At 38.5% G+C, this 22,193-nt stretch overlaps 1 protein-coding gene across 3 annotated transcripts in view; it reads right to left on the minus strand.

The window, feature by feature from the left end:
* The window catches only part of LRBA (LPS responsive beige-like anchor protein), a gene marked incomplete at its 5' end in the record, with an annotated part of 425,426 nt that overhangs the window by 302,391 nt on the left and 100,842 nt on the right, over positions 1–22,193 (minus strand). For all 3 annotated transcript variants that reach the window (XM_082482677.1, XM_082482676.1, XM_082482675.1), the window contains 3 exons: positions 2,126–2,259; positions 2,521–2,599; positions 11,532–11,665. In XM_082482677.1, the coding sequence (XP_082338803.1) occupies positions 2,126–2,259; positions 2,521–2,599; positions 11,532–11,665 (347 nt within the window). The remainder of the gene's footprint in view (positions 1–2,125; positions 2,260–2,520; positions 2,600–11,531; positions 11,666–22,193) is intronic.

Genomic DNA, 22,193 nt, shown 5'->3' on the forward strand with positions numbered 1-22,193 from the left:
GTATGTGAGAGGGAGATCATCGATTCCATGCCTCACATCTAAAGATGCAGCTAATAGGAATACATTACCTCCATTATTCACAGTTTCATAAATGTTTGTATGTCAAAATGATCAGAAGTGTGGTTAACATATGTTATATTAATCCACTGTATCTACATTTTGCTATTTCTTGAAGGATTGGGTCATTATATATGCAGAGAAGGGAAATGGCTTTATGACCTTTGCTTTCTCTATTGCACGTTCTCCTTTCAGCCCCCAGCTATCAATCAAGTTTCCATTTTGTTTCATGGCAGCAGACATCCCAAACACTCTTATTAGTACTTTGACCCTTAACCCCACACTAAACCTTAGCAGAAGTGCAAGCAATAACCTATTATATATTCTCAGTTGTTTATAAACTAATTTGACTATTATTTTTATTTGTATTCGCATTTTGGGTTGGGTTTGTCTACAAATGTTTTTAGGCCCAAAAATTGGTTTCCTGTGTTTGTTTTTGTCTAGACAGTTCATACACTCCCAATAATTTCCCTGCTTTTTTTTTTGGTCATCCAATCTATGAAACACTCACCTCTCCGTGTATATAATCTATACCACAGTCAAAATACTGTGAAACCAGATTATCTTTTCTTTATCTCCAGACAAGAAAAAGTGTAACTAAATAGGATATTACTTCCCTGGCAAATAAAGCTTTGAGAAAAATCTCTTTCCTGTTATTTTTATTAATTGAAGGAAATAAATTTGTTCAAAAGGCAGCTTCCATTAAAATGTTTCTCAGTTAAAGTGATTCCCACACGTATAATCAAAAGTAGAGTCCTATCTTCTTCAGTCTTATAGAACACAATTCGTACGCTTCTTCCTGCCACTTTTTCCTGCCCCCAAAGGTAGGCACGCTAAATTCCTAAACTAAATAACTTTAATTTCAGTGAAGTTTAATGAAGTCTTAAGTTTGATATCAGCAGTCTTCAGTAAAACACGTATCACTGTTTGATACTCTAATTGTGTTTCTGACAACGCTAACCATACTCAGCACTACATAGAGGATATGCCTGTCCTCATCCACGAAACAAGGAGTTTCAAAAATGGTTTTAAAAAAGAATTTTAATTCCCCAGGAAGCAAGTAGATCTACTAGTGTAAGTACAGCTCACGTGCAAACAATCAGCTCAAGTTAAGCAATCATGAGCTTCTACCATGGGAATGCTTCATTACTGGAAGCTGCAACAAGCTCAGGCCCTAATTCAATTCACTGCTTTAACTGGACAAAAACTTCAATTTTCACTCTAAAAATCAGTGGACAGAGCAATGTATAACATAATTATGAGAAAATTGAAAAACTGGTGTTTACCACTAAAATCACAGCGTTCTGACAAACATGATTTTTTAAATTGAGGGCGTTAATGTCTGTATTGCAGAACTGAGCCTCATTTTTAACTGGACAGAAACCCACCAATAGAAAGAAAACTCAAACTCAGTCATTTTAAGCCAGTACCAGGAAAAGCCATGATCATTGCTGTGCACCTGAATCTTCATCTTCTCAAAAGTACCAGAGAATTCTTCTCAGTACTGTCAGCGTACTCCTCTTACCTGTATGACTGCCTTCAAACTAGAAACCAAAAAGGCAGAAGCAGATTCACTTGCAGGAGATACACCATAACATTCTCTGCTGACGCAGTTCCCCAGAAGCCTTCTGTTACAGTATCACAGTACAAATGCAAGGCGGCTGTACCTAACTTTCTACACTATACTCTATACTTTACTTTGTATCGCAGTCTTGACCCTGACACCACCACTTTCTTTTTAAGGTTCACAAAACACATTTCATACACCAGCTTCTATGAGACAACTCCCTGGAAGTGTTGGAGAACTAAGGAAGAGGCAGCAGCAATTGGTCCCACATAATGAGATACAGGAAACTACGAGATGAGATGGAGGCAAAGAGGTAGCAGAGATGGCAAAGACGAGGCAATGACAATGACCTCAAAAGACTGAAGACCAAAGGGGACAACAAAATCCAGTGGACAGCACGGTGTGGGAAGGCAGGAAGAAAGCTTCTAAGGCAGAGCCAGCAGAAAAAAAAAAATAAAGTCATTTTAAGTCTCCAAGGTAAAACAAAGCACGGAAACTTACTTGTACCTTCGATCAGCAACTCCTGCCCATGGCTGCCCAAAAGAGTCCGAGAAAGAAAGGGAGCAAAATCCACAAAAATCTCTCTCAGAAGTGGGGCAGCTTTTTCCAAAGCATGTTCAAGCCTGTCTGTAATACTAGTAGAGAGATACATGTGATTAACAACAAAAGAAGGAAGTTGCTGAAATTCTGTAGAATATAGTTTTTGGCAACGTTTAAGTGATGTACTCATATAAGGAGGAATCAATAATCCAATTCTCATATTTTCCCAAACCTTCATTAGGTATTGAACATCAGCAAAACAATATTCTTAAGTGACGTGGAATCAGAATATCAACTGTAATATCAAAAGCGTGAGCCACAGCACAGCTGTTCAGATGTTCAATTGAAGAAGTTACCTCATATTTGAAGCAGAACCCTCAGGCACTGAAGAAACTGTAGGGACAGATGGCAATTTTGAATTAGATGATCCCCTTCCTACAAGAGAAAGTAATAAATAAACGAATTATATACGAAAACATGCCAGAGGTTAGACAAGCGGACCAGAAACTAAAGCCTCGAGCTCAACCTCTGAGAAACCATGGTTTTCAAGTGTGTGTAAGGACTAGGTAAACCCTTTCACCTCCTCGTACCTCAAACTTTTCTTGCCATAAGAGTCCTGTTTACTTACATTCATATTTACAGGTATGCCAAGGCAAGCTTTTTGAATTTTGCTTTTTGAATTAGAAAGTAATTCAAGGAAACCTCGTGGTTTGCTTGGTGAAGGAAGTCAGACCAGACTGCAGTGATCCCTTCTGGCCTTATCATCCATGATTCTCTCTGACCGAATTTAAGAACACTTTCAAACTTCAGCAGTGAATACAAGTAATGTCTTACACCCTTAATACTCCTGTACTGTGCTAATACACACTAACACTAATATATAGCCAAATGATAACATCTTAAAGCATCTCTTGGTTACTGGAAGTGTTCACCCAGCTTCAAGTAACTTTCACAGAAACCCCTTAATTTTTTGTCCTAAATTAAAACATATTTGTGTCAAGATGAAGCAGAATACAAAATGAGTGGGTATTTTCAACAGCCTGGCTTAAATTTTTGCAACACTGAGACGCTGACAAAGACAGCTATGATAAAATTCTCCATTGCACTGCCAGCATCATTAGCATGATGGCAGCAGTATAACCTCATTTATGAGTTATTAACTTTGCCACATCAATTATTCAAAGGTTGATAGGGAAGACTGGGTCATTTATGTATCCTACGCTTAAAAAAAAAAAAAAGCGCAATTGTGTTATGTCAAATTGACACTACATGGCTCTCATCAGCAGAGTAGGAATCTGTAAATACTAAATTCTGCTGTTCAGTATATAAAGAGAAATACAACCTCCATACTGCAGTATGGATTGGTATTAGCAATGATGAAGAGGGGGTAAGCAAGACAGCCAGAGATTTCACAGATATTTGCTGCCAGGATAGGAATGGTGACTCACAAATCTTGCATTGCATTCCAAACTATAGGGAGGAATGAATCTTAGCAGACAGATTTCTGTGCATTTCCCAAGAGCATGACTGCTTCTAGTCCATCTGCAATCCTATCTCTTTCCAACCTTAGACCCTGTCCTATTCTCTTTCCTCTCACCTCGCCAGTTTCAGATTCTTATGCTGCTGGAAAGGGGGAAAGAAAAAAAAAAAGAGAAAAAGAAAAAAGCATGAAATAAAAGAGTTTAATCATTTCAGTTCTCACATCTACCTTAGCAAAGATATGACCCTTCTCAGAACTGTAACTATAGAAAAATTCCTGATCTTCCCACCTACACTGGAGTGAGCTCAGTTAAATGCAACTTGTCTGGAAACAAGCTGCTAAGATCTTGAAAGTGTCTACCAAAACGCGTCAACCGCAACTTTTCAAAGTCTTTCTACTTGACCGAAGTGGAATAGATTTGTAAAAAGATGGCAAAGATAGATCCCTGAGATACTAAGTTTATTTCTCCTGTCAAATTTCAAACTTCTGCTCCAAAACACTGGCACACAGACCTTCCCCCCCGAAATGCTGGGGTTTGTGGTTTGATTGGTTTGTTGTGGTTTTTTAGGGTTTTTTTGTTTTTTCTTATCTGGGAAAGATGTTTTTCTCTAATCTTGCTTTAAAGGCAGCACAGAAACTAATAATTTAAACTATTGCATCAAAATGGTGAAAGGTTTTGCACTTATTTCTTTTTCTTTCTTCATAGGTAGGAGTACCTCTGTGAAAGTGATTCGCTTACGCTTTTCATAAACTCAACATGAAGCTCTTATTTTGACTTTTGTATGGGATGACAGAGTCAGAAAGAAATTTTGAGTGGGCCATACAAAATGAAGGACAAGAAAGTGGGGGAAAAGCGTTAGCTGAAATCAAGGTGGAATCCGAATCTTCGGGGCATTGTTTCCTAAATAATTTCTCTAATAAAGGCAAATCAAAGATATATTTCTGAAAATTTCAACGGTGGTGGCTAGATTCTGCAAATATTTTCATGGATATAATTCCATTTCTTTAAGTTTTAGTTTTACATAGTCAAACCACGAAAAAGTATTTTGAGTATTCCCAAAGGAAAAGCAGTCAAATATTGTGCTGAAAATTAGAATGGAGCCTCCTGCACAGAAAAGCAAAATGAAGCTCACAAAAGGCAACAAGCCACATGATTCGGCAGTTCCAAAGACTCCAGTTGTTTGTAGGGTACTTAATAGCTACAATCATTCTTATTTTAGGGGTTGGGGTTTTTGGGGTGGGGGTTGGGGTTTTTTGGTGTTTTTTGTTTGGTTTGGTTTTTTACACACCCACATTCATACTTAAGTATACACAATACACTGCCTGTTGGATTAAGACTTTAAAGCAATTATCTCATTGTCACAATAACCTTTATATTTAAATAATTTCACTATAATTCCCACCTTTCTCACTAAAGCCCAACATCCCTATTCTCATTAAACAAGTCCCTCTAACTTGAAAATATTCTGAAGTCCACATGCCCAGTAGTGGACATAAGCCCATACACTGCCCATAAGGGGAAATCAGCACAGCTATCTGGGTAGCTCAACAGAACACAAAGCCTTCAAAAAAGAAAGTCCTCTCAACATGCAAATTTCACACACAGAAAGCCTTGTTATATAAATGCTTGAATGCTTTTTATTACATATTAAATCTGTGACTAGTAATGTACTAATTACTGGGTATGTTAGAAAGTCAAATGTATATAAAACTAAAATCCCACCGTATTAAATGCATAGCAAAATCAAGAATTACTTTATCAGTAAAAATATAAGACTTCAGCAGTGTAGCATAGTAGCATGAGTTTTACAATTAAATGAATTCAGTGCAATATTTAGGCCACAAGCAAAATAACTGCAGGAAGAATCAGAAAAAATGCAAGGTAAGTATCTACAAAGACAATGAAAGAGCATAATAGCCATCACAAGGCTAATAGAGAGACATACACTCAATCTGGGCTTAACTTGGGGGTTTTGTTGTTATTTTGTGGGATGGGTTGGTTTTATTGTTTGGTTTTCTGTTTCTACACACAATGGCACTGGTAAAAATGGTTAGAGTGGAAAGTAAAGGAAATCACTGACAACATAAAAACTTTTTTTCCTCAAAATCAAAGAAAATTGATTAGGTAAAGATGTAAAACTATGAATTTTTAAGTTAAAATCAGCTTTTAAATATAGACATAACAGAAAAAGCACTGATAATTTGAATTTGACAACAGCGTAAGGCAGGCACCTACATAAACTGATCTTCTTTTTGAAGATTATGTAAGGATATTTATGGCCTGAATTTCTTCATGCTTATCATCACCTAAATCCACATTCCAAACTCAGATATATTTCACTAAAAGCAGTGAATCTCAGATTTATCACAGCTAAGAATTTCAGAGTTTTTTTAGATAGGATCAGGCATAGTGATTTTTGCATCCAAGTTTTGTAATGTGGAAGTACTTTTTTGACTTTTAACTCAGAAGTGGCTTTTTATTCTACTATTTTTTCTGCCTTCAGTAAAGAAACCGAAAATACTTCAGTAGCATATTTTCATCCACAACGCACATGTGGGTAAGTGCAGTAGCTACTTCAAACATGTGGAACTAAACTGACTTATCTCTTCCTTATCCTTTCACTGATAAACTGGCTCCTTCAAACTGACAGTTTTACAGACATTTGCAAGAACATAAAAGAAAATGCAAATAGATCATCTGTCTAGCACCCTTACAGTGAAATCTTATTGTTTATTCAAGGTCCCTAAGGGTCTAAACAAATAATGCCTCTAGCAATAAAATATTGTTAAAGAAACTCCGTGTGCAAGTTCCTTATGGTTTTGCATACAAGCTTACAACTTACACTTGGCAATACACAAGCAGTGCATGATATACTTTACCCTGGGAGGATGGCGATGAGGTAAAAAAAAAAACAAACGGGGAGTTGAATTAAAGAACCATACCTCCTAATTTTGTACAACAGACCTACCATACATAAATACGTCGATGCCCTTTATGAAAGGACTATCTAGTAAAATAATGAGCTCACGCAAACATACAATTCCGGGGCTGGAAGTGTACAATGGAAGACTACAATGAAAGATTTTACAAGCTAATATAAAGGATCTGTTACATAAACACATCTGTAGGTTAAACCAAAACAGATTGCACAAAACAATGGTGCACTCTCTGAACAGAAGTCACTTTAACACAGGTTTTATACTGAAACAGTATTAAACCATTTCTATTGCATATCATTAGGATTTGAGCTTTTTAAAAGTGTCATTCTGCTTTAGTAACTAGCCTTCAACTACCGTCACTGTAAAGCTGGAATTCTTTTTGAAATAGTTACTATAATCCAGTGAAATTCTTGAACTACCTCTGCACTGATGGTAACTCACTTCACATTCATTTTTCTTACTTTAGCTTGTCTCCCACTAACTTATTTTATTGCAAGACTTGAAGGTTATTTTCACCTCTGTATAAAAATCAATGAATACCATTCTTTGCAAAACAAGCCACCCGTGGGAGAAAATTTACATTTTCCTCTATTTAGAACTAGAATTCAGGAGTCACAACTCCTTTTTTATCTCCTGTTACTGCTTATTCCCAGGTTTCTTCCAAGCATCCACCTCCTTTTTCACCTCAGCCTTTGACATGGCTTTGTTTATGACTTCACACTTTGGAGAACAGCCCACGTCTCTGCTCAGGAGAAGCAGAAATCCTGCTGGCAACTCTGTGTGGCTCAGAGACAAAACAAGTGAAACTCAAAGAACTCCAAGTAAGAGGGGCAAGAAGTAGGCAACAGAAATCACGTGGAACTTCTCAAGTGTTTTTCTACTCTCAGAATGTCAGTAAGGACAATTCACTCCTGCTTCATACAGACTTTTCATACTCCTTCTTTATAAAAAGTTATATTTGAACAACCATTTGCAAAGCGAATAGTGAAAACCTCAAAATTGCATTCTTTAGAGTGAAGCATTAATAAAACACATGTGAAATCCTTCAAGCACATAAACAGAGAAACTCAGAGCATCAGAGAAAACAGTGGGAGTGCAAACTGCAAAACAGTTCAAAAAAAGTTCACACCACTTCAGAACATTACAACTGCAATTGAAACTTTTAAAAGGAAAACTAAGCGACAAACAAAACTACAAGCGTCCCACCAGCACATTCGCAATAGCTCAGACAACTCAGCCAAATCCAGCCTATCCAAACATTAGTCCTGCCTTTCCAATGGCCCTTCTTGGACACAGCATGTCTAAAATCTCTGCATCAAATCTCACATTCAGCCTATGAGCCAATCCAAGGAAAAAACAACTCAAGTAAATTCCTCCTCCTTAGATTATTATCAGTAAATATGCTCTTTTGCTCAATACCACCCTCCATAAGAGACTCACGACTGCCTCAACCTGAGAAGGGGCTTTATTTTCTCCATTAATTTCCAAGACCTTTCAACAATTGGAGTCACAATTTCAGCAGACCAACCACCCAAACATGAGCCATCAGCAACATACTGAGGGCAAGTTTAGACCACAAGGAGCCCATTCGCATTCAGGAAAGGCTTTTTGTGCTGTGAAATACGCCACGGCTCTAATGGCTAAAGGTGAAGAAACTTCTCCTGCAAAAAGGCCAGGCTGTCTGAGGCCAAAACATGTTTTTACCCTCTTGCAAAGTATCAGAGGAACAGAGTGAGCTTAGATGGTTATCTTTCCAACTTGTCAACACTTTGTATTTGGTAGGCCAGGACACGTCACATCCACTTGATATGAGCTTAGGACAATCTTAAGGGTCAAATATCTGAGATACCCACAGACCTTGAGCTACAGGCAAGATGCAAACTTGAGGAAAAAGTATTAGGAAGGAGGCCAATGAATTCTAAGAACGTGCAAATGGCAATGGAGCCATCTGGAACCACATAGACTGACTAGTATTTCAAGACAAAACCTGCCTTGACCAAGTAATCTTGACATCGCATCTACAGGTTGAGGATGCTTGCTATTATATATAACTTATTCCCAAATTATGCTTATGTACACATTACAACTAAAACACTACCACTTGCTGTTTAGTCCCTCTTCAATATTTGTACCTCCCTTTCATCTCTGTTTTGGAGTAAACCAACTCAAGTCTCCACAGTAAACCATTATACGTAATTATATTAAGGTTCAGTTCACTTAATCAGTTTTTAAAACATAAAGAAATGCATACAAAACTCACTTTAAAAAATTCTTTAACTTTAGCAAAAACAGCTGAAATGTATTCTTAAACGTAGTGTAATGTTTAATAAATGGCCCTCATATAAAATGTGAAAAAGCCCCAAATTTATATTCACTACATAAACCCCTAGTCTCAGCACTTTTTTAAAAATAATTTAATTCTTTTTTTTTCCTGAATTACAAAAGTAAAACAGACTTACAATGAAAGTTAGCGGAAAGAAAAAGAACAATGTATTGATTCTCTGCTGCATGAAAACAAAAATTAGTGAAAGAACATGTGATTTGAACTCAGGGGAAAATTATATAAACTATATTTTGTTTTTATAGGAAGTTTGCTTATTTCTACTTGTATCCTCAAATAAAAAAAGTTAAAGGCCTTATATAGAACTGTATTTCAAACTTAAATGTGTGCAATTTACATGAGCAACGTAAGTGCAAACCACTCCAATTCTGCAAAATTTTTGTTTCCCTGCCATTATATTACTAGGGAAAACAGAAACAGTCTCAGGTTTTAATCTGTTTAAGGCATGATTTCATTTATCCCTTTACTTTTTCTTTTAATTAATTAGATTGCCAGTCTAAACATGTCTACTATTTTTAATCCTGATTAGTTTCTTTTTATGCATATCAGTTCAGATTACATGTCCAATTTTTGCCAAAACTCCCAGACATGCTGGAAGTCATACAGTTACAAACTACATCAAGTATTGTTTATTGTCTGGATTTCTTATACATTATACAGGCACAGGAGCACTTATTTTTTCTTCTATACATTCTTAACAGACTGACTAAATCTGAAAATCAATTTTCATCTGTTTTGTTTCTATTAAAAGCAAGTGAATACCAACTCTAGAAATTGTAATAATTAAGCCCACATCTAAGCTGGGTAAACCAGTAAGAAGTTAACAGGTTAGCAATTATTTTACATTATTTCAATGTAGGTAAGGTTTTATTATTTTCAAAACAGATTAGCTATTCAGAGCCAATCTTCCCCAAAGAACTGTGACATTTTAAGACAGCTTATTTTCCTAGTCCAAGGATTACTCCTAGACTAGTATAGTGCTACCTCCTGGAATTTTAGTGATCAAAGGGATTCTTCCTTTTGCAAACAGTAAGAGCACACTAGATTTCAACAGCTTTGCTTTTCCTTTATCATGGCTGAAACAAAACCTTTTGGATTTTCCCAAGAAAAGCAACAGGCAGTTGAAGATGGCAACAAATATCTTCCAGACACAGAAGTACTAGAGGACATGACAAGGGATTACACTTTTTTCCTTCGTTTTTGCAATTTGGATGTAAGTTCATAAAAACAGGAAGCAAGAAACTCAAACACTGAAAAGAAACACCAATAATCAGGCATAGACTGAGATTTCCTTGATTAAGATGCAAATCAGTTCTAAGTCTTGATGTTAAACTTTATGAGCACAACCAATTACGAGATCCTACACAGTCTTGTGACTTAAACATAGCTAAGTAGAAAAGCATGCCTTTGACACAGCATATAAGGTTAAACATCATTTATCTCATCCAGAACGACCAAAGAGACTAAGGGTTCAAAGGACCACTTGCTTATAAACAACCTACTCAATTTTGTCCCCACTGCAAAAACTGTCCAAAGTAATTAGTTCAGCATCAACACTGAATTTGACCTCAGGCTGAAGCTATTGGAAACACTTGTATATAATTTTCAGTCCTACTTAGCACTAACACATATATCCTTGGACAAATACCCTATAATTTATAAAGTAGCTTATATTTTATATAACAAAAAATCTGTAACAAAAAATAGTCTTTAGAATATACCATATTTATACTAAATACAAGGTAATATAGTATGCCTGCTTTACAAAAACTGTGAGACATCTTGAAATTATGACAAATATTGCTCAGACATTTGCATTTGTTCTGCTAGATGAAGGCAAAAGGAGAACTCCCAGAAAGTTTAGCAAAGCTCTTCTTTTTTAATACAACATTACTTTTGTGGTTGTTGGGTTTTTTTACTATGAACAGGTTTTATGTTCGTGTTGCTACAGCATCAAAAATAGGAATAATAAAATGATCTGGGGGATAAACTCTCAGAGTTTATATCAAAAAGGATGAATTCTTACATTCATGAACCCATATAACGTCATTGGCAATTGGTCCAGTTTAACCTATAGTAACATCTGTTTTCCAGGATCTGATACTGGTCTTTGTTAGAGGCACAGATCCCAAATGCAGGTCTGCAAGCTTCTACATGAGGGCATATGACACAAATATAGATAAAGTAGTATCCAGGATACAAAGGTCTCAAAGGTCCTTTTGGCTGTCTTGAAACATTATACCAAATATACTCCAGTAGTTAAAAAAAGTGTAAAATACCATCTTCCCAGATTATTGGCTCATTTTCCCCTAAAAAATACAACCAGCAATAAGAAATGGTGTTCTCATATATAGACAGATTATATATACATACAGAGTAATTAGTATTATAACAGAAGGCAACTAATGACAATGTCTGAAAAACAACTGTTCTCGTCTACAGTGTTTTGAGATATGGATGACTATTAAAAAAAAAAAAAAATATCTCAACTACACATAACACCTAACAAAAATCACATAACAAACTGAAAAATAAGTGACTGGTGAGGGAGGGAGATGCAAGAGAGGAAGGGTTGGTATTTAGTAGTTTAATTTACCCTTACTCACCAGGAGATTCTCCTGACAAATCCAGGGCTTGGGCTGAATCTAAAGAAGAAACCACACTGACAGCATTTGGAGGAATACCCATAGCAGCCGTAGAAGAGGAAATGGTTGATTTCTTCGGTGGTACAACAACACTCCTAGGTGAAGACAAAAAGTTAGTAAATAATACTGTATGAAGGTTCACACATCGTGATCCACTATTACACATCTAGGACATTCACTTCTATGTCCTGCAAAACGTTATTCCTTCCCTGGTTTCTTTTTCCATCATCTTTAGCAATCTACCTTAACCTAAAGAACACTTCAGCCTTGTTTAGTTTTTATGGTACACTTTAAATCTCATCCAGTTCCTCAAAATCCCTGCCAAACAAGTACACAGTTAGAATCATAGAATCATAGGGTTGGAAGGGACCTTTGGAGATCATCTAGTCCAACCCCCCTGCCAGAGCAGGGACACCTTAGAGCAGGTTACACAGGAACGCGTCCAGGCGGGTTTTGAATGTCTCCAGAGATGGAGACTCCACCACCTCCCTGGGCAGCCTGTTCCAGTGCTCTACCACCCTCAAGGTAAAGAAGTTTAGGTGGAACTTCCTATACTCAAGTTTGTGCCCGTTACCTCTTGTCCTGTCACTGGGCACCACCGAAAAGAGCCTGGCCCCATCCTCCTGGCACCCACCCTTTAAGTATTTATAAGCATGGATCAGGTCCCCCCTCAACCGTCTTTTTTCCAGACTAAAAAGACCCAATTCCCTCAGTCTTTCTTCATAAGAGAGGTGTTCCAGTCCCCTTATCATCTTGGTAGCCCTACGCTGCACCCTCTCCAGCAGTTCCTTGTCCCGCTTGAGCTGGGGAGCCCAGAACTGGACACAGCACTTCAGGTGCGGCCTCACCAAGGCAGAGTAGAGGGGGAGGATGACCTCCCTTGACCTGCTGGCCACACTCTTCTTGATGCACCCCAGGATGCCATTGGCCTTCTTGGCCACAAGGGCACATTGCTGGCTCATGGTCATCCTGTTGTCCACCAGGACTCCCAGGTCTTTTTCTACAGAGCTGCTCTCCAGGAGGTCAGCCCCCAGCCTGTACTGCTGCATGGGGTTATTCCTCCCCAGGTGCAGCACCCTACACTTGCCCTTATTGAATTTCATAAGATTCCTCTCTGCCCCACTCTCCAGCCTGTCCAGGTCTCTCTGTATGGCGGCACAGCCTTCTGGTGTGTCAGCCACCCCTCCCAGCTTTGTATCATCAGCAAACTTGCTGAGGGTGCACTCTATCCCCTCATCCAAGTCGTTGATGAATATATTGAACAGGACTGGACCCAGTACTGACCCCTGGGGAACACCACTCGTCACTGACCTCCAACTAGACTCTGCGCCCCTAATCACAACCCTCTGAGCTCTGTCTTGCAACCAGTTTTCTATCCACCTTACTGTCCATCTAACCCACTCTTCCTAAGCTTCCCTATGAGGATGCTGTGGGAGACTGTGTCGAATGCCTTGCTGAAGTCAAGGTAGACCACATCTACCGCTCTTCCCTCATCTATCCATCCAGTCACACCATCACAGAAGGCTATCAGATTAGTCAGGCATGATTTCCCCTTGGTGAATCCATGCTGAGTACTTCTGATAGCCTTCTCTTCCTCCATGTGCCTTGAGATGACGCCCAGGACAAGCTGTTCCATCATCTTTCCAGGGATGGAGGTGAGGCTGACCGGCCTGTAGTTCCCCAGGTCCTCCTTCTTGCCCTTTTTGAAGACCGGAGTGACATTGGCTTTTCTCCAGTCCTCAGGCACCTCGCCTGTTCTCCAGGACCTTTCAAAGATGGTGGATAGTGGCCCAGCAATGACCTCTGCTAGCTCGTGTGTGTGGTTTGGACCCTTGAGATGTGGTGGGCCTTCTGGCTCTCAGGAGTACTGGCAGACTTTGCCACAAGCGCCGAGCTACTAAGCCCTGGCACCTCACCAGCTAGCCCAGTACCATCCCCACCCCCTTCAAATCTAGTTTAAAGACCTATTAATGAGCCCTGATAACGCTTGCCCTAGATCCCTTTTCCCCCTGCGGGGCAAGGTATGTCCGCCTGTTGCCAGCAGGCCTGGCACTTTGTAAATCGGGCCATGGTCAAAGAACCCGAAGTCCTGTCGGCGGCACCAGGCTCGAAGCCAGTCGTTTATCTGCTGGCTCCTCTTGTTCAACCCCTCATCATTCCCCGCAGATCAACAGGAAGATTCCCCGAAGATCAACAGGATAAGTGACCTGCAAGTAGGTTTTACTTTTCACCTTAGTTTCCCTAAGATTTGGTTTTAAACTTCAGGCAACTATTTACAAAGATATTACAGTATTCAAAATGAAAACATTAAGATAAATTATCAACACTGAAGGCTCCCTTGATAGTATACTACTTCTGGTATTCTAATACAGAATAGAAGACTAATTGAAGAAAGATATACTATAGCTAAAACCATCCTAACATGTATCTGTGTGCAAAACCAAACATTCACATGTCTTAAAATTACAGCTAAGGCATGAAATTAAATATATCTTGTCAATCAAGTTTTATTTATATAACAAATCAAAACAGTCTTTGGAGTTGAAGAGAGAATCTCCATCTTTTATTCAAGGTATATGTCAGCCCTTGTAGTCAGCATTAAAGACTACACAAGAGGAAAAGATGCAAAGTGATGAGTCAGGCATGGAGATTTATCTCACATGTTATGAAGACATCTATTTATGCTATACCATTTTCAATTAAATTGTAGTACTTTATTCCAAATACCTAAAAGGCCTTGTTAAGCATACGTTAAAGGCATTTTTAATTGCAAGTTAGCTCCATAAACATGCAAAAACCCAGCTAATGAGGTAAAGAGTACAGCTGATATATAATGCACTCCCACAGCAGCGCTTACTTTTAATTACCTGGTGTTAACCGTAAGCCGAAAGTCGTCAACATTCAATTTATTTAATCACATCTTTTGTTGACAGTACTATAACTACACACCGAAAGTATTCCCTTAATAGCTTTAAAATATTCATTCTCTAAATAAAGTAACTTAGAAACTTGACCCAAATTCAGGTGTGATAATAACAAAGAAGTTCTCTCAAATATTTCTAAAATAGTTCTTGCTAAAATAGGAAAAAAGGCCTGTGTTTGACTTCCTTCTTCTGTCCACAGGATGTCACAGAAGCTAGACCACGTTACTGATTAAATCAACCCGCCTTAATGGCAGGAGTAGGCAGGCACCATACTTGGAGGCAGTACATGTCATATCATTATAAGGGTGACTGCTAATGTTAACTATACACTAAAAAAATAGAAGCAACAACACCTGAGCCCCAAGTCATGATATTGTGCCTAAATCATGAATTTTGCTCATATGTTCATGGCAGGTTCCCTGAAACATGACCAATGCACTAAAAAAACAAATCATATATTTAGACCATCTTCTAAATTATAGCCACATTACCAATTAATTTTGCATCACCCAGGTATGAGAAAGGGATCTCTCACTCAGAATTCTATGACATTCACTGTCTGGAAACTGTTACTACTATTCTATAATGCACATTCAAATACCTGGAAGGGGGCTGGGAAATTAATATGTGTTTACTGAGTACAAGACGCACCCACACATAGTAAACTTTTGGACATTTCTCCAACATTCATGAACCAGCACTGAAGCCCAGGTGTGTCCCTTCACTGATTTTAAGGTTTTTTTAATGTATAGCTATCCAATTCAAGAAACACCGATCAGCAATATTAAACCCAAATTGTACAGACATATTACATATACGTGTCTATTCATGTGGAGTCTGAGATCTCAGTGCCCAAGCTGGAAATAGTTTTTGCACACCCACGAAGTTACAGAAACAAGTATCCATTTGCTGGTAAGTAACACGCACACAGTTATAGTGGATGTAAAGCGATATGGGAGAATGTTTCATGGCAATTTTTGGTGCACACGTAGACGGCAATTGTGCAAATATAGGTAGCATCTGTTCAAAACATGTCAGTCATATAATTAATTTTAAATTACGAAACACCAAATTACCTTGAGGGTAAAAACAAATCTTCTAGAGAAGTTTTCTGTTTCCAGGACAAAGTCCATCAGAATTATCCCAAAACATCAAATCAGAATAGCTGTGCCCTCTGAATGCCTATGAACGCTACTGATCCTACTCTCTGACTCTACTAAGAGCCCCGGGAACTATAAAACAGGGCTAAAGGGCATGCCAGACCCACACCTTAAAAAAATTGCACATAAATGGCTGAACTTTGACTAATTTTATACATATTAGAGTCACCCCCTTACAGCTGGAAAATACAGAAATTAACATACTCGAAGAACCAAGACGGGATTTTAGAACAGGAGTAATTTTTAGCGCTACTACAAGAAGCTCTTCACAGGGCAAGTAACAGTTCTGAACTGCATGGGAGCAAGGAAGCCTGTGTGCACATGGACCTGTTCCCTTAACACTGCTCATCTGCAGCTGACAATGAGAGGAGACAAAAGCAATCCCAGCTACAACAGATTCCACAACACTACATATTATCATCCCTTCCTGTAAACTTCTACTGAGCTTCAGCGTGAGTAAGCGTAGTTGCACTGAGGGAGTAGTTTCAGCAAGGTACCAGACTCTCTAGAGCTACCCAAGGAGAGGTGCATTCAAGCAAAGGAATTAGGCTTTGTTTTGTTTTTGTTTTTGTTTTTGTTTTTTTTTTTTCCCTGGGCTGCGACAGACAGCAGTAAATGACCACAATAGTCCCTTTTGCCATTTAATATCTTTTGTACGCTTTCTCTCCTTCAAATTTGTAGAAGTTCAGGAATACAAATACAGCTGCTACTCTCATCTTCAGTAACCTACTTTCTATGAAGTACCTAAAAAGGAATTATATTCCAACATTGCCATTATATTTTTCCATATCTAGCAACGGCATTTGCTTTAAAGAGGATACTCTGATTACTAGCACCAGGAATATGGCACTAACACACAGCTGCAAAGTAGAGCCGTTAGCAGGCCTTTTTTTATTTTTTAATTACCCAACATCATTCCTTCTGCTTTGATTCAAGGACTAAAAATGAGTAAGTACAGGTTTCAGACTTCGAAATACAGAAGAATGTGTGCTGTCTTATAAACAGTACAGATGGGTGTGCACGTGGATTCCAGACACAGTCACCACTCGCTTTGAGCAAGAGACACTGACTCTCACAAAGTTTTCTGAGAAACTTAGGGTCTTTATCATATCCCACTGAAAAAAAAGGTTTAGCTTTTAGCTAATTTTTTTTTTAAATCTACTTCATAAGTTCTATGATAATTCCTATATTTAAAGGTCACTTTAGATCTTGATCCCCTCTCTTATAAGCTTGCTTAAGGATTAAGAGTGTTCACGGTGCAACACAGCCAAAGACGACTGCTGTGCTCCATAACTATTCAGCACGATAAAAGGCAACAGTATAGGGGCTGGAGAAATTGCTGCTTCACATTAAAACATCTGAACCTTGGAAGAAAACAGAGGCTTTGAACAACACACCATAAAGCTGTTTTCTAGCCTCAGACTAGTTCTGAATAGAATTTTAGATAGTGATCTTCAACAGTCAACTGAAACGATCCCGATTTATCCAGCCAAAATAAAATAAACAGTATTTCTAGTGAGGAAAGAAGGTGCCTTCTCCTGACAGCTGTGTCAATCTGAAGCACACAGCCGAAAGAAGGGCTGGATATTGTCCAAAAACGTGATCTAAAGAAACCTCAAGCCCTGAACATACTTTCTCTCTGTCTTCTGGTCAGTTGCCATGACCTTGTGATTCAAAAAATCCTTAAAATAGTTCAGGAACAACAAACCAAAACATCAAAGTATCTCACCATATTTGATTCAGAGCTATGCATTGCTGCATTATTTCCAATGTAGTATTTACTACTATGGATGTCTTCCCTTTCAACAGTGCAACTGACCATTGGTACAGTTGCAGGATTTGTTTTATGAGCTTCCATGAAAGTATGAAAGTGCGGCTTGGCAATCACATACAGATTCATATTTACCACATACTGGAAAGTAAATTAAGATATTTGAAGCATAAACATTGGGTCATGTTTCTTTATTTACATTCTGAAATTCCAACATTTTTCCTTCTTTGTATAGTAATATGATATTTTCTCTGAATATTTAGGTGGAAATGCAACTGTGTTCAAACGGAAATATTTGCCGTTAACCATCAATGTTCCTTTGTGTTCTTTCAAATTATTATTTAAATGCTAATATAAGTAAAATGAATGCAACTGGCAGAAAGAATGTATGAGAGTGGAAAATCAAGATTAAATATTGTAGTAAATAAACTGTGAAAAACATGGAGTGTTTAGCACATTATTAAATCAGGTAAATTTGTCAGAGAAGTGTCTTAAAAATTAATATGTTTCAACTTATCTCAAGCAGTAGGGCACTTGTTAAAGAGTACACAGATAAGAGGTTTTTTGTAGCTAACCGATAAGCATCTCTTAAAAAGTTAAATATAGCTACACATGTGACTAAAATGTTCATTGATAAGTGGTCAGATTATATTTCCTTAGATCTACAAAAATATTATATTTTAAAAAAACATCTGTAATCATGCATTAACTTCATCAGAATTACAAGGCACATTAAGCAACCTCACACATGGGTAGGCGTGTGTCACGTGCAAGAAAACCTTCAATGTATTTTACTCCTGAACATTCACATTATCACACCGTTTCAATTACCTCTATACTTTTGGGCTAAATGTGTATATTGTAACACCCATTACCATCATATTCAGATACAGGAGAAAAAATAAACTGGAAAAATTGCACAAATAATATTCTTAATGTGTATCTCAAGCAGACTTCAAGCACTATGGTAAAAATGATAGTGTAGTTGGCCCATTTACACGACTATGTTAGATGTTTGACTTTTTTAATATAAAATCAAATATTTAAGGTTTAAAGGAGGAATTTACAGCACGTGAACTGATAAACGTAGGTCAGGCACAGTGAGAACTAGCCACCATAAATACATCTTAGCCAGAAGGTCAGTGTGTTATTAGTCCCAATTATGCTGAAGTGTAAGAAGCTTTCGTGTTGCAGACAATTATTCACCGCTGAATGAGCACAGACCACTGAGCTGAACAGACTTCCATCACAGACAAAGGCTTACACAATAATGATCCATTCTGCCAAATTCTATAAGGATTTACTTATCAAAAGCTTTCTTGGTTTCAGATCACTGACTTTTCTGTTTCAATAAAAAGATACAAAATATCTATAAGTGTCTCCTAAATTTTGAGTACGTTTTCCTAAATTTTTTTTTTTTTTTGAAATTGGCAAGTTTGCAATCAATTTTAAATATATTTCAAGTTACAAGTTTTTCTTGGGTGCGAGTCAAATATTCTTAATACAACACGGGCCAGGACAAACTGATGACCTCACTATAATTTAAAAATGCTTACATGAGCTCTAATTCCTTTTGACATACGGGAATTTATACAGATTTAATTCTCAGCATTCCATTTTATAGCATTGAACAGCAACACAGGTGACAGTTTGTCTGTTTCGCTATGGGATAATGGTTTTAATTCAAAACCAAAAGAAGGTAGTCTTGTGCCAGGCTACCGGAGCGATGCCCACTGCAGGGCTCCTATGCAATGAGCAAAAGACCAATAAAGAGAATGACAGACTTTTTACCTCTACTTAGTGAGGCAGGAAAGCAGCCTGCCATGTCAGTGTCATTCTATGGGCTCTGCTGCCTGTAGATAATACCCATTCTCTTATGTCTCCCTTGAAATACCCAAGGAGAAAGGAAGAACAAGAGAGTCTCAAAACCATGAGAGATCAGAGCGAGCGGTGGGGGGAAGAGAAGAGATGATAGAAAGAATACAATCAATTTTGTAAGAGAACTTTAAAATCAGCTTGGCAGGGTAGAAGACTTTAAATGGTTTGCCTCTTCAGCCCCTGCAGAATCCAAATTGTTGGTGTGTCAAAAGAGCTGACCTTCTCATCACAGCGTATCCACCTTGATCTACAGATCCCCCATTCTCATATTCTGTCTCTACCTGTACCTGGTAGACTAAATCTTGTCAATGATGAGTTTATTCTTTTTCCATCTGAGGCCCAAATCAATGAAGTTTAAAATTTATTCATTCCACATAGAAAAAGGACTTTGATTAAATTTAACTGAAACACCTCACCAACCATTACAAAGGCACATGCATGCCATGGACTGACAAATATGTAAACATAGGCTGAGTCAAACTAAGCAGCTTATAGACGATGTTCCAAAAAGATAAACAAGCTTATTAACATATCTGTTCTGTAAGTTTCAGCTTAGCTGCAGGTTTAAGCTCTATGGTACAAGACCATGATTTAAGAGCCTATATTCCTCTGAACCCTCAGCATCAGCTTCCTATAACGACATGATTATTGAATGTTTCCACAAAGAGCAGCAGAAGGCAAGAGAGACCAAGGTTTTATTTTAAAATGCACAGCAAAAATGTCAAGTGATAGGTTATGGGTTTTATCAGACTAACTGAAGAGTAATGTCTTTTTTTTTTTTTTTTTTAATCCTAAACTTCAGTTATTTTTATTTCTATTTAAATTTGCTTGCAATAGCACACACAAACACATACACACACACACCCTCTTTTTCTACAAGATTACAGCTAAATAAGAAAACTGCTGGTTTAGGACACACTGAAATTGGAATACTAATTCATGTCCCTCTGGATTTTGGGAAAAAGCCAATGCAAGTCTTGAACTTTATCACGATAAACCCCTGGCACCCACTAATCACAAGATTGCATCTTTACATAAGATAAGAGGAAGATTTTTGGCATGGGAATGAACACATACACCTAGTTGTTTGCAAAGGCTTGCAACCCGGCAGCCTTTCAGTAAGGTTTCACTCACGTAGCTGTTACTGTATACTCTCCAGCTATGGCTGGGAAGTTGATAATCCTTAAGATATGAGGAGAGTTTTGATTTCTGACACAGCATTCCTGAGATAAATGCAGGATCAGAGAGATGCTTTGAAATTCCCAGAGATACCCCACTGGTAAACTGCTACATGGGAACAACTTTTAACAAAGTGTCTTCAAAAAAAAAGTAGAAAAAAAAAGTTAACTCACAGAACTTGTGTTTGCCATCAAACAATGTATTAAATGTAAACCAGACGTAGAAAATAAGCAAGCATCTCAAAGCCTGTTTTTCCAAACTTTCAAAATGTACCCTCAGTATTTTTGTCTACTATTGAGCTACTATTTCCAACTCTATTGCAGTTTCTTGTAAAAACATTTTTCTTTCCCTGATACAATGCCTTCCCGCTATTGTCACTAGGTGTCATTTCAGAGCATAAACTTGTATTTTAAGCAGAGTCGCACTATGTAAAGATACAGTCACCTTCAAGTGGTCATGAAACTTTCCTGTCTATATTATTCTCAATATGTTTCATATACACAGTTTTTGGTTTTGGTTAGCTGATTTATTAGCTAGTTAGCAATGTGCCTTATCATAGCTCAACGTATTTACCAGAGACGCAAGATTGTGCATGTCAGTACCAGATGATAATTGGCAAGAGGTAAGACTTCTACATCATTAAGTACACTTTTGTCTACCTGATATACCCACAAAAGGAAGGAAATGAAAAATTAAGCAAGTTTGCTGATGATACCAAACTGGGTGGGGTGGCTGACACCCCAGAGGGCTGTGCTGCCATCCAGCGTGACCTGGACAGGCTGGAGAGCTGGGCAGAGAAGAACCTAATGAGGTTCAACAAAACCAAGTGCAAGGTCCTGCACCTGGGGAGGAAGAATGCTAGGCACCAGTACAGGTTAGGGGCTTACCTGCTGGGAGATAGCTTGGAGGAGAAGGATCTGGGGGTTGTGGTAGACAGTAAATTATCCATGGCCCAGCAATGTGCCCTTGTCGCCAAAAAGGCCAATGGAATCCTGGGCTGCATAGGGAAGAGTGTGGCCAGTAGGTCGAGGGAGGTCATTCTCCCCCTCTACTCGGCACTGGTGAGGCCACAACTGGAATACTGTGTCCAGTTTTGGGCTCCCCAGTTCAAGAGGGACAGGGAACTGCTGGAGCGAGTCCAGCGAAGGGCAACTAAGATGATTAAGGGCTTGGAGCACCTCCCTTATGAGGAAAGGCTGAGAGAGCTGGGACTCTTTAGCCTGGAGAAGAGAAGGCTGAGGGGAGACCTGATTATGGCATACAAGTATCTAAAGGGTGGGTTGAAGAAGGATGGAGCCAGGCTCTTTTCATTGGTTCCAAGTGACAGGACGAGGGGCAATGGGCACAAGTTAGAACACAGGAAGTTCCGTTCAAATACACGGAAACAGTTCTTTACGGTTCGGGTGACAGAGCACTGGAACAGGCTGCCCAGGGAGGTTGTGGAGTCCCCTTCCCTGGAGATTTTCAAGACCCGCCTGGATGCAGTCCTGAGAAATGTGCTCTAGGCAATCCTGCTTTAGCAGGAGAGTTGGACTAGATGATCTCTAGAGGTCCCTTCCAACTCTGATAATTCTGTGATTCTGTGATTCTGTAAGCCACCTAGAAACACAGAACTGCTGACATACCAATGTCACATGCAACTGCTGAAGGACAAAATATTTTATACTAGTTCACGACCTTTTCCTCACATTTTTAGCCCCACCTACTAAAC

The sequence above is a fragment of the Vanellus vanellus genome (genome assembly GCF_965231255.1).
Source record: "Vanellus vanellus genome assembly, chromosome: 4".
Lineage (NCBI taxonomy): Eukaryota > Metazoa > Chordata > Aves > Charadriiformes > Charadriidae > Vanellus > Vanellus vanellus.